At 33.4% G+C, this 12252-nt stretch overlaps 2 protein-coding genes across 2 annotated transcripts; both read left to right on the top strand.

Annotated features, from left to right (window-relative positions):
• Positions 1 to 1344: 1344 nt before the first annotated feature.
• LOC112524908 lies at positions 1345 to 2070 on the top strand. The gene has a single exon (XM_025134851.1). It carries the CDS (start codon positions 1345 to 1347, stop codon positions 2068 to 2070), a length of 726 nt encoding a protein of 241 aa, XP_024990619.1.
• Positions 2071 to 8030: 5960 nt separating this feature from the next.
• On the top strand, positions 8031 to 11460 carry LOC112525729 (protein PLANT CADMIUM RESISTANCE 4-like). The gene is made up of 4 exons (XM_025135965.1): positions 8031 to 8582; positions 9062 to 9133; positions 9736 to 9948; positions 11253 to 11460. Exons 1-4 carry the CDS (start codon positions 8081 to 8083, stop codon positions 11336 to 11338), a joined length of 873 nt encoding a protein of 290 aa, XP_024991733.1. The 5' UTR covers positions 8031 to 8080; the 3' UTR covers positions 11339 to 11460.
• The last annotated feature ends 792 nt before the right edge of the window (positions 11461 to 12252 follow it).

Genomic DNA, 12252 nt, shown 5'->3' with positions numbered 1-12252 from the left:
ATACCCATCTTTTAATATTAAAGGTTTATTTCATATTTTAATGCTTTGCACCAATCAAAACTCAAATATTTTCTCAACCCGAAACATTGTTCAAGAAGTTCATGAAAGTCTCTGATTCTCAGTAAGTCCGGTCCCTGTGGAAACGATCTTGTTATTATACCACTTTATTACTTGAAGCGATCTTAGTGTCGGCGTGCACTTGCACCGCCACTTTGGGGATTTTATGCCCACTGTGTGCACACTTACGATTCTAGCACATCAGCCACCATGCTTAAAAACCTTACTTCTGGCCAAGGAGTGCAGCCCGCTGTTACTACACTTATTCCAAAAGTCCTCTCAATGCAATGTGTTTGTTGTGGTGGGGAACACTCGTATGAAAATTGTTCTCATAATTCTGAATCCATAAACTTTGTTCATAATGGATCGGGTCCCTATACCAACAATTACAATGCAAGTTGGAAACAACACCGAAATTTTTCTTGGAACAGTCCATGTTTAAATCCACCCGCACCTAAGCAGCAAGGAACCTCTAATTTTCAACCCCAATAACATGCGAGTAGTTCCCAAAATCATCACCAAAATTTTCAAACTGCTCAACCATCTTTTCAAAACAAGCCACCTCCACAGGCTGATTTATCATCTTCTTCGGAAACAATGATAAAAGGGTTATTTGCACAAGCTCAAGCTCAAAATCAAGCTTTGATAACACAGCAAAACTCTTAGAATCAATCTCTTTTTAATCAGCAAAGTGTTGCTATCAGAAATCTTGAAACCCAAGTCAGTCAACTTGCACTCAATCAGACCAATAGAGTCTTTGGTACTTTACCTAGTAACACAGAAGTCCCGAGAGCCTTAGGAAAGGAACATGTAAAAGCAGTGACCCTTAGGAGTAAGAAGGAGTTGACTGAAAAGGTGCAAAAAGCTAGTGCACCAAGTTTGTCAAAAACTGATGCTACAGCATTGGTCCCTGCCAAAGAAAGACCAGTCCAACTTTTAGATAAGCAAGCAGCTGAGACCACCACTTCTATTCCCCCAAGATCAGACTATCCCTTACTGTTTCCAGAGGATGTTTAAAAAAATCAGAAGGGACTGAGGTTTTAGATACCCCTAAGCTTAATACTAAGACTCCATCTGAACCCTCAAAGTGTACCACAAAGACTCAAGGCATTCAAGACCCATCTTGCTCAACACATTCAAGCAAGAATGTGATAAAAACCAGTTCCTCCTTATGTTTCTTACCCCCAAAGGTTGAGGAATCAGAAAAAGGAATTGCATTTTAAAAAATTCTTTGATGTGTTCAAAGAATTGCACATCAACATACCACTTGTTGAGGCAATCGAGCAAATGCCTAGTTATGCTAAGTTCCTCAACGACATCTTAAGTAAGAAGAAGAAGCTGACCGAGTATGAAACCGTAGCTCTTACTGAAGAATATAGTGCACTTCTGACCAACAAGATACCTCCTAAGCTTAAAGACCCGAGAAGTTTCACTATTCCTTGTTTTATAGGTGGGAAAGAGATTAGGAAAGCTTTGTGTGACTTAGGTGCAAGTATCAACCTCATGCTTTTATCTATTTTTAACACCTTAGGCAGAGGAAAGGCTAGACCTACCATGGTTACATTCCAATTGGCAAACAAATCCATTGCATACCCTAAGGGAAAGATTGAGGATGTGTTAGTGCAAGTTGATAAATTCATATTTTCGGCAGATTTTATCATACTAGACTTTGAGGCAGATAAGGACATTCCTATTATATTAGGGAGACCATTTCCAGCCACCAGAAGAACTCTGATAGATGTCCAGAAAGGAGAGTTGACCATGAGACTTCAGGACCAAAAAGTCACATTTAATGTTTTTAACTCTTTAAAGTGCCTTGATTACTTGGAGGAGTGTTTAAGAATAGCTGAAATAGATGAGATGTGCCATGAAGAAGGAATTCAGGAAAACCTTAAGTTGAAAGAAGAGTGTGATGAGGAAATAGAAGAAGAGAATGTTGAGGAAATAGAGGCAATAGGAAATAATATTGTCCCAGAAGATGCTGCAACATTTGAGCTACTGGAAAAATGGTGAGCAGAAAGACTTCACCCCATCCATTGTATCACCACCCTTAGAGTTGAAACAACTCTCATCCCATTTTAAGTATGTTTATTTAGGAGAAGAAGGCAAATTGCCTGTCAACATATCATCTACCCTATAATTGCATCAAGGAAAAAAGTTGGTTGATATGTTGAAGTTGCACACATAAGCTATGGGATTGATCATTGACAACCAAAAGGGGATTAGTCCTTCTTTTTGTCAACATAAAATCATCCCAGATGACAATAACTTCACATCCATAGAGCCACAAAGAAAGGTGTCTACTTTTGACAAAGCCGTAAATAAATTATTTTGTCTCTCACCTCACATAGATTTTGAGAATGATGCACTCTTGCACACGGCCTCTGAGGCATATTTGGTTAAGATCATGACATCCCTTGGAATGCCTGAGACTGATTGGGAGCCTTATATTCATTTCATGTTGAAAACCTTTAAGGCTGCCAATTTGTCCTCTAATAAGAATGTTTGAATAAGCTTTATTAGACATTATTTATCATCGACTAATCATAACAGCTCCATTTTTGTAGAAAGGTTGGTGCTTTTGTTTAGTCTCATAACAGGTGAGAACATCAACTTTCGTGAAAACATTCTGAAGGCCATCAAGATAGATAATAAGAGTCTGTTTGAAGAGAATGAGAAGTTGAAGAAGGAGATGGCAGCTCAGGCTTCAAAGCCTACTTTTTTGGAGTAGGGCAGGTTCAATCATTTTTCTATAGTCTCCAAATATTTTTTAATTTTTGAGTCTGGGATAATTTTACATTTTTTAGATTTATTTTCTTTACAAGATTACATGTTCATTGATAGTTGCCTTTGATTTCATAGCCTGAATAATTCTGAGGTTGTTAGTCATTCACTTAGTAGATATGTTCTTGCTAAAACTAGCATAATTCTTTTTGGGACACAAATTGACTCACACCCCAATAATATAAGGGGCCTGATATAGGCCTTTCTTCACAAACTCACAAATAGCCACTTGTACCCTTTATACACTACACACCCCATATAGCCAATGAGGGCATTGTCAACATTTCAAGTTTGGGGGAGGGTGTTCCACTAAGGCCAATTCATCAATACAAAAGAGCAAAGCTCTAAAAAGATGCCTTAGTTGGACTTGTTTAAAGCAAAAAAAAAAAAATATCCCATAGGGGCAATGTGCATGCTTTCATCAAAAATAGCAAAAAGTGCCAAAAATTCAAAAAAATAAATGATGAAGCATAAGAAAAAGGTAATATGAGAGAAGAAAAAGCCAAAGAGAGTAAACCCATATAAGTCCTATTGACCCTAAATATAAGGTGTGTTGAGTTTAACAAAGAAAGGATAAGTGCTAGCATATGGTTCATACATAAGAGTTAGGTTATGAATGGTTTGCTAAGGATTTATGAAGGGCTATGATGTTCATAATGGTATGCTTTGCAATATGTGTGCACTTAATGCTATAATCTTGTATCTTTGTTTTATTGAGTCATTTTTAGTTCTCTTTTGGTTGCTTGGGGACAAGCAACACTTTAAGTTTGGGGGTATGATAAGCATAGATTATTACATGCTTAAAGTACCCATTTCTTTGCTTAGTAGGTAGATTATTCTCTATTATCCCAACCTTGAGTCATTTTTATTTCTTTATTTTCCATTTGTTTTATTTGGAGCTAAATTTGGTGGTTAACTTGTCTTTACAACATTTGGGGTAGATGTTATTTTAACTTGGAAGTATTGTGCTTTATGCTGCAGCATTCCAGCAGCATTAATCTGTTCTGAACCGGCTTTTTGAAGAAGTGCTTATTGATTCAGCCGCTGTAGTAGAATGAAGACAAAATCTGGAAATCTTTTGGTTATTAACCTTCACAGCTGGAGAAAGAGATTTTTGGTGGCTACTTTAGCTTGATGTGATGTTCCCTTTTTCCATATTGTCTCCTCTTTATGAACATGTTGTTTTCCAAGACTTTTGTCTTTACTCATAGGATTTTTGTATAAATAGGACCCCTTGGTTGGTCCCAAAAATCATCCCATAGATTCTAAACATTCAGATCTGTAGCTTTTATGCATATGCAAGTTAGTTCTTGAATTTTCTTTAAATATTGTTCTTCGTTATGAGTTGTTGCAACATCGTTTTTACTTTATTTATTTTTCTTGTCATTTAATTTCCATATTTTATATTCGGTCATTTACTTTCAGTCATTTACTTTCCGTCATTTATATCTATGTCTTTACTTTATGTTCTTTATATTTCATGTCATTTATTTTCCGTAATGAGTAGGTAATTTCGTTAGCTTGGGTGTAAGATAAAGGGTGAAATGTTAAACCGAATGAAAGTGGACGTTGTTTCGCAATAACAATGTTCCACTATTTCATTCAAGTTTTATAAAAACCAAGTACATTTCTTGACGAGTTGATCACTTTGAAAGTGTTAAAGTGTCATGGTCTTAGAGATAAGCCATTGAATGCACGTCAGCTTGAATGATATGAGAGGTAGATTTGAAAAAGTTACCGACAAAGAGACTTGTCATTTATGTCTTTCAAACTCAACTCCCGACAGGTTGGTCACACTTTAAAAGTGTCAAAGTGCGATAGATTCATAGATGAACTATCTTGAACACATGCCAACTTGAATGATATGGGAATCGGCTCGAGAAAGTGATTTTTAACAAAAAGATTTGTTTATCCATATATTTTGAAGAGACCATTTGTCACTATCCCTGGTCCAGATACCACATAGAGATATGGGTTGAAAGCTATAATATAGTGCAAAGGTGAAGTCCGAGAGGAATACCTTCAAAATAGATGGTGGAACTAGTTTTGTCTGCTGGAATTTGTGTTTGCATTTCACCATAAGTCTTACACCCATACTACCCTTTATATTCTGTTATTTCATCATTGTTAACTCAGAATCAAACTGAAGTCTTCAATTTTGCCTTCTAAAATCATCTCTTTAACATTACTTTCTTCTAAACTTTTACTACAATCCTTGTAGATGATATCCGGTACTTGTACAACTTTATTACTTGAAAAACGATATTGGGACTAATTGTATACTTGCTTTTGGTCCTGATTGTAGTCTGTGGTGTGTTAATACGGACCCGATCAATATCTATTCTTGTGAATAACACTTCAAGGTTCGACACACTTAGTATCTACCTCAAAGATAACACTTCAAGTGGCGGTGATCTTAGTGTCTACCCTAAGGTAACACCTCAAGACTCAACCCTCCTAGTACTTACTTGGAAAGTTTCATCCAAATATATAATTTAAATGAAATATTCAACAATCCATATTTAGAGTCTTTCTTTCATTATGCCTTGGAAATTTTCAAATACCATTATAAACTCACAAGACTAGCTTTTATAGACAAAAATCCCACTTTAGGTTAATAATCTCAACAATTATGATTTTTCATAAATACCAAGATAATGAACCAAGTTCTATATAAAATATCCCAAATAGACATTTAAAACACAAAGATTCATTATCATAACCCCAATATGAAGATTTACTTAAAAATGCATAAAAGTTCTTCAAATATGAGTATAATATTAATCCACCGATGGTTATTTAATACTTGCAATTTAAGCTTGAAATAACATAAAAGAACACATTTAGGCATGTATTTATAACTCACTTGTTGGGTTATATATAAAAAAACCTAGAAAATTGGTAAAAACTCAAACTTGAAGATGATGAACATGAATCTTAGCTCTAAACTTGATATCTGAATGATTGGAAGCTAATATGTATTTGGAGATAAGCAATAAATGCAATAAGAAGTCCTCAAGTCAAGTTCAAATGAAAGAGCTAGAAGGTAGGTGTGAGCATTAATAATGAAGATGAAGATGGTGAAAAGATTCAAATCAAAATCCTTGTTTACTAGGTGAAACCGATGCTCATAAATCATAATAGAGTTCCCAAAATCGTGTCCTAAGATAGCAAAACCAAAGTAGAGAAGGGAAGAGGAGTAGATAGAAAGTCATAAGAAGACAAGGACCAAATTCGAGTTTTAAGTCGACAGGTGGCGGAGACAATCTCTGCGACGCGACCCCAGGCCGTGTGGCGCAAGTCCCCCGGTTCCCAGACCCTTCCTACTCTTTCAATTGTTGAGATTTCAGGACCGGGGAGGATTTTTCACCTCCCCCGTGGAACGACCCAAGTGGCCTTAGGTGAATTTTCTGCCTCCTTTTCACGCCCAGTGCCAATCTTTCATGCTCGGGGAATGACTTTTTGACCAAAAATCCATCTTTTCTTGACCCTATTCTTACCCAAATTTCACCAAACTTTCTACTACTTACTTTTAGCTATTCTTAAGGTAAAACAGGTATAAAGCTTCACATTTTACTTACCTGGAATTTTTCGGGTGTCATGTGTATGTGAATCAAAAAATACATGTAAAAAAGTTCGCATTGTTAACTAAATACATATGAAACAAACACATTATGAAACAAATATATGTTAATCAATACATTAACCACTATACTTAGATAAGAAAAAATCATGTGAAACAAAACCTTAAAGTAGAAATTATCATGGAACTCACAAATTTTAGAGCTGTCAAATAATTAAGCCAATATATATATATATATATATATATGTGTGTGTGTGTGTGTGTGTGTGTGTGTTAAGTTAAGGAGAAAACCATAAAAAATGAAAATTTGTTTAACACACTAGTAACCATTTATCTATACGGTATGCACATGTACATGCAAGTACTTTCTAAGTAATTTTTCTGGTCTGCATCTCTACATGTCATGCACCCGTGCATATATGAAACATTTTCAATTAAATTTATGCACAATACAAATGAACGGTTATTAAGACGTTCTTTAATTTTTTTTAGTTTTTAAGGATTTTTCCTTTAATCTTACACAAAGACTCTTAATTTCTCTCTCTCTCTCTCTCTCTCTCTCTCTCTCTCTCTCTATATATATATATATATATATATGTAAATGAATGATTTTTTTTCTTTGTAATTTACTGATAATTTATATATAAATTATTTATTTTTTGTGGTCAACCTCTCTGGCTTCCTTATTTAAACCTTTCCTTGACTTCATACTTATTCCGTATTCACCTAGTTTTGAAAATGTTATGTTATCAAGGTTGACTTTTCTTACCACATATAACAACAATCGAAGTCAAAGGAACTTAAACGTGATCAATCTCTCTGTATACACACATATATATATATATATATATATATATATATCTCTTTTCTTCTCACATAAAACAAGATGTTTCGTTATCAAGGTTGACTTTTCTCTATAGTGTTTTCCACATAAAGTTTAAACGTCAAAATATATCTAAATATTTTATATGACTTGATTAAATTCATAAAAATCAAATAAGAAATTGAAATCTCTAAAATTATTACAAATAAACTTATAAGACGATTTTAGATTTTTTTATATAAATAAAGTGTTATATTAATTATTTTATAGATCTACTTGAAAAAGAGTGTTATATAAACACAAAGGTACCATAAAAATATGTGTTTACAGGACATTTTTCAAAATTATCTTATATAATAGCTAATATGATATATATATATATATATATGTATGTATATATAGAATAAAAATTTGTTAAAATACTGGAAAACGTTATATAAACTTATTATAACACTTTAGAAAAAGATATTTTGTTGTTTAAAACTGAAATTTCTATAAAACAATTTATAACCCGATTTTATTGCAGCAGTCTCGTGAAAGATAGGTTATATAAGTCGATAATGGTTTCAAAATCAAAATATAAATTTATAAAAAGAAATGGATATATAAATCCCACTTGGAATATACCAACAAATTAAGAGCTTGCAATTAATCAACTCTTAAGAATGGTGGGAGTGTCGACAATTACGCGTTTGTTTCCTACTTACAACACTCACATTCACATTCCCATTCCCATTCACATATATAAATCTGTATATATGCCTTCTTGCATTTCTTGTGGTACAACAAAGAAAACAAAACCTTTCTTTCTTGGCAGATAATTCGAGCAGAAAATGGGCCGTCTCGACTCCACCCCACCTCCTCAATCCTCCGATCAAACACCACCACAAGGCTATCCAAACCACCATTATGACCACCCACCACCATCACCACCACCACCACCACCACCTCCACCACAAAAAGAAGCTTCTATGGCTGATAATGTTCAGAACAACATCCATCAACATAGATCCTTTATACCTGAATCGGCGGAAAACATGCCACCTCCTGAAAGTTACCCGCCTGGAAAACCAGCAATATACCCACCTCAACAGCAACCGACAGCGTACCCACCTCCACCGCCGGAGCCTGTTGCGTTCCCACCTCAGCAGAATTACAACTATAATAACGCTTATAATGCTCAGCCACAATCGGTGAACTACCAAGCGCAGACTGTGTATCAGACGCCGGAGAAAATGGGTCCATCAAGTGGGATTGCTATCGGAACTCAATACCTTGCTCCCACTCAGGGATGGAGGACTGGTCTCTTCGACTGTGCTGAGGATCCTGAAAATGGTAATTCTTAATTCAACTCCATCTGTTAACGTCATTATTAAAATGTTCTAATAGAATATTTTATTAAATATAAGTTTACATACCAAATCATAAAACTTGTTTCCGAAAGTATTACAATATATCTTTCTTTAGGACTATTTTATAATAAAGTGTCATATTAGTTATTTTATATAACAGTTTTTTAAATGGTGTCGTATAAATAGCTACTATGACACTTTATTCTAAAAACATCCTAAAAACTTGTTAAAACACTTAAAAACGTAGTATAAACCTTTTGTAGCAATACTTTTAGATATGATATTTTTGGTTTGGTTCTAGAAATTTAAGTTATAACGCTTAAACATTTTTAGACGTCCTATAAAACTAATTATATTGTAGTGTAAATCAGAAATTGATACTTTATACAAGATCCAAAGAAGAAACATGACTTCGTTTATTATACACCTCTTCATTGATATTTGTTCTTTGTTCATTTACAGCTCTCATAACGGCATGTTTCCCGTGCATCACTTTCGGACAGATTGCAGAGATCGTTGACAATGGCCAAACCTGTAAGCTAAATTAAACACCATAGTTCTTATCACGTATGTTCAACACTACAATGAAATTGGTTAATAATATGCTAAAAATCTTTTACGCATCATGATATAGGACTTAATTGTCGTATTAGACACTTGTGCTTATGGGACACTTTTTTCAAGTAGCTAATCCTTTAGAATATAGTTAATATGATATTTTATTTTGTTAAGTGTCGTAAAAAGAAACTTGTTTACATGCTCAAAATAGTGTTATGAACTTATTGTAATACTTTTTAAATAGTATAATTACGTTTTCATCCTACAAGACAGTGCATTATGACACTTAAACAATTTCAGCGTAAAATAAACCCAATTCTATTCTTATGCAACCGCACTAACTAATCAAGTATTTAATGGCGCTTTTACTTGTATAGCACAAAAACCTTATGCTTGAAGTTGCCATCTAAAGGTATTAAATTAAGTTGTTAGAATGAAGTTAACAACTTAACAAGTAAAAGCGTCATATTAGAGTCACGTTAATTACTTTATCAAGATGCATAAGAGTCCTAAAATACCCATTTTCTTAATTATATTCAATTAAAGAATTTGGTTGATTTCACATTGTTTTCATGTAGCGTGTTTGACGAGTGGACTTATTTATGGTCTAATCGCGGCGTTTATCGGGTGTCCTTGCATTATGTCATGCGGGTACCGCACCAAGATCAGGAACCGTTTCGGCTTGATAGAGACTCCGGCCCCAGATTGGGCGATGCACTGCTTTTGCGAATGGTGTTCCCTTTGTCAAGAATACCGAGAACTTAAAGCACAAGGCTTGGACCCTGCTATAGGTACGTTACTTAATTATCGCATTTTTATGTGAATCTTAATGGGCAAACTAGTCTTTTTTTGCTTACAATGCTTATCATGTTTTTTATGTAATTGTTTTTTTTTTTGACAAAAAATAAATTATTGACATGAATTTGAAGTTGAAAATAGTTTCTTCAAAAATGAATTATGACCTTCGTTTGTCTTTGAAAACATAAATTTGGTCATGTTTACTAAACATGAATTAGTTTATTTTTTGAGCTTATTTTAAAAGTTCTATTTGAATGAGTAAAATATAGTTTATTAGTTAGTTTATTGAAATGCTACTTGGAGTACTGTTCTTATAAGTTTCAAGAAATATTTCCACTTTTCTTTTAATTATACATTTGATTAATATTAATTGTTATTTATTATTAATAATACATATTCGTTACTAATAAATATTAATTAAGAAATGTATTTAATTAATAACTCAGTAGTTAACATTTTCGTTAAATTAAGGTACTTCAATTTTATTATTATCTTAAAACAATTGATTGCAAATTCGTACAATGAAATTCTTAATTTATAAGACGTCAAAACGTGTAAGCGTTCTAATACAATGTTTTATAAGACGTAAATTTATAAGAGTAAATAATTGTGCGTCCTATGTAAAAACGTTGCAATAGCTTTATAGAACGCATTTAAGCATTTTAACAAGTTTTTAGTATTCTTTTAGAATAAAATGTCATATTAGTTTTTTTTTTCAAGGGACATTTTTAACAAGTGTCCTATGAACACCATTTTTTATAAAATATATATTTTTGTAGTGGTTTAAAAGAAAATTGTAGATTTCTAAACAATTGCAAAATAAAAATATACAATATTTTTTAAGGTGTAAAAAACATTTAGGGTCCGTTTGTTAGTAGTTTAATGAACTTAATGGAACTCACAACTTATTCGGTTAGCTACACATACTATCTGATAGTGACTTAATGATAGGAGGGAACTTTATACAGAAAGTCAAAAAATTCAAATCTACCCCTCTCAATTAAACACACACTCATTTCACCTATGAAAAACCATTCCTAACAAAAACCTGATTAATTCACACATATAATTTTATCCATACAAGACTTAATGGAAAACCAACCAAACAAGTCTTTACTCTCAACTCTTTACTCTCATTTTGCTGTTGAATGTTATTTATTACTTTTTTTCATTTAATCAAATTAACTTTAAATTCATTCAATAATTTCATAATACCATCAAAATAGCTTTCCTTTTAATTTAGAGCTTGATTAATTATAGAACTAAAATAAAATTGATTTGGGTTTTGATGGTTTAGGTTGGCATGGAACTATGGCGAGAAACCAACAGCAAATGCAGCAGTATCCGACAACGACTCCCCCAATGAACCAAACTATGATGTGATGGATTGATCATATATATATATATATGATTTATATATAATTTGAATATTATTGTTTCTCTTTTTCTACATTTTTATTCAATGTATTTCTTTTTGAATAAATTCATTCATATATAAGACTTGCAATAATTTCTCATCAAATTGTTCTACTGATTTTGGTTGGGTAAAGCAATCCAAATACAATATAATTCAAAATACTTGTAGCCAAAAGGGATAGTTTCGGATGATAATTAACCTTCAGACGACTTTTCTAAAACGCACGATCTTTAAATGTATTTGGAGTATTTTTATATCGAGAAAAGTAATTCTAAAATATTTGTCATGTAATCGTGTGTAACATCTCGCTTAAGCAAACCCTAAATTACCAATTTTATAAAATCTCCAATAAAATATAATTTATTGATTATTGGGACCAAAATTGATTCTAATTATTCTAAAAGTTTTGTCAAAGCAATCGGGGCCAAGGATGGAAAATCTGAAAATACTGCTGAAACGACTAAGTCTGTAGGAAAACCAGAGGCGATGAATTGGTCCAGAGGTAGGCGATGGATCAGAGGCTGCTGAAATGACTAAGTCTGGAAGAAGACCAGAGGCGATGAATTGGTCCTGAAACGGGTCAAGAGGCGATGAAGGTCCAGAGGCCATGTGAAGGACCAGAGGCAATGAGGGACCAGAGGCCATGAGGAACCAGAGGCCTTGAGGGACCAAAGGCCTTGAGGGATGTAACAACCCTCACATCCCAAATACATATAATTCACATCATCATTCTCATAATACTAAAATAGTATTATTACAAAACATGAACTAACGAAATGTATCTTTAATACATAAACATAACAAGCTAATATCAAATATTAGACTTTTCCCTTGCCTTTATCTTTCAGAGCACGCTGTCCTGCAAAACAGGTTAATCCAA

Source organism: Cynara cardunculus (genome assembly GCF_001531365.2).
Source record: "Cynara cardunculus var. scolymus isolate 2C chromosome LG 13, CcrdV1, whole genome shotgun sequence".
Lineage (NCBI taxonomy): Eukaryota > Viridiplantae > Streptophyta > Magnoliopsida > Asterales > Asteraceae > Cynara > Cynara cardunculus.
The sequence above is the reverse complement of the archived record's forward strand: the minus strand, read 5'-3'. Positions and strand labels throughout refer to the sequence as shown.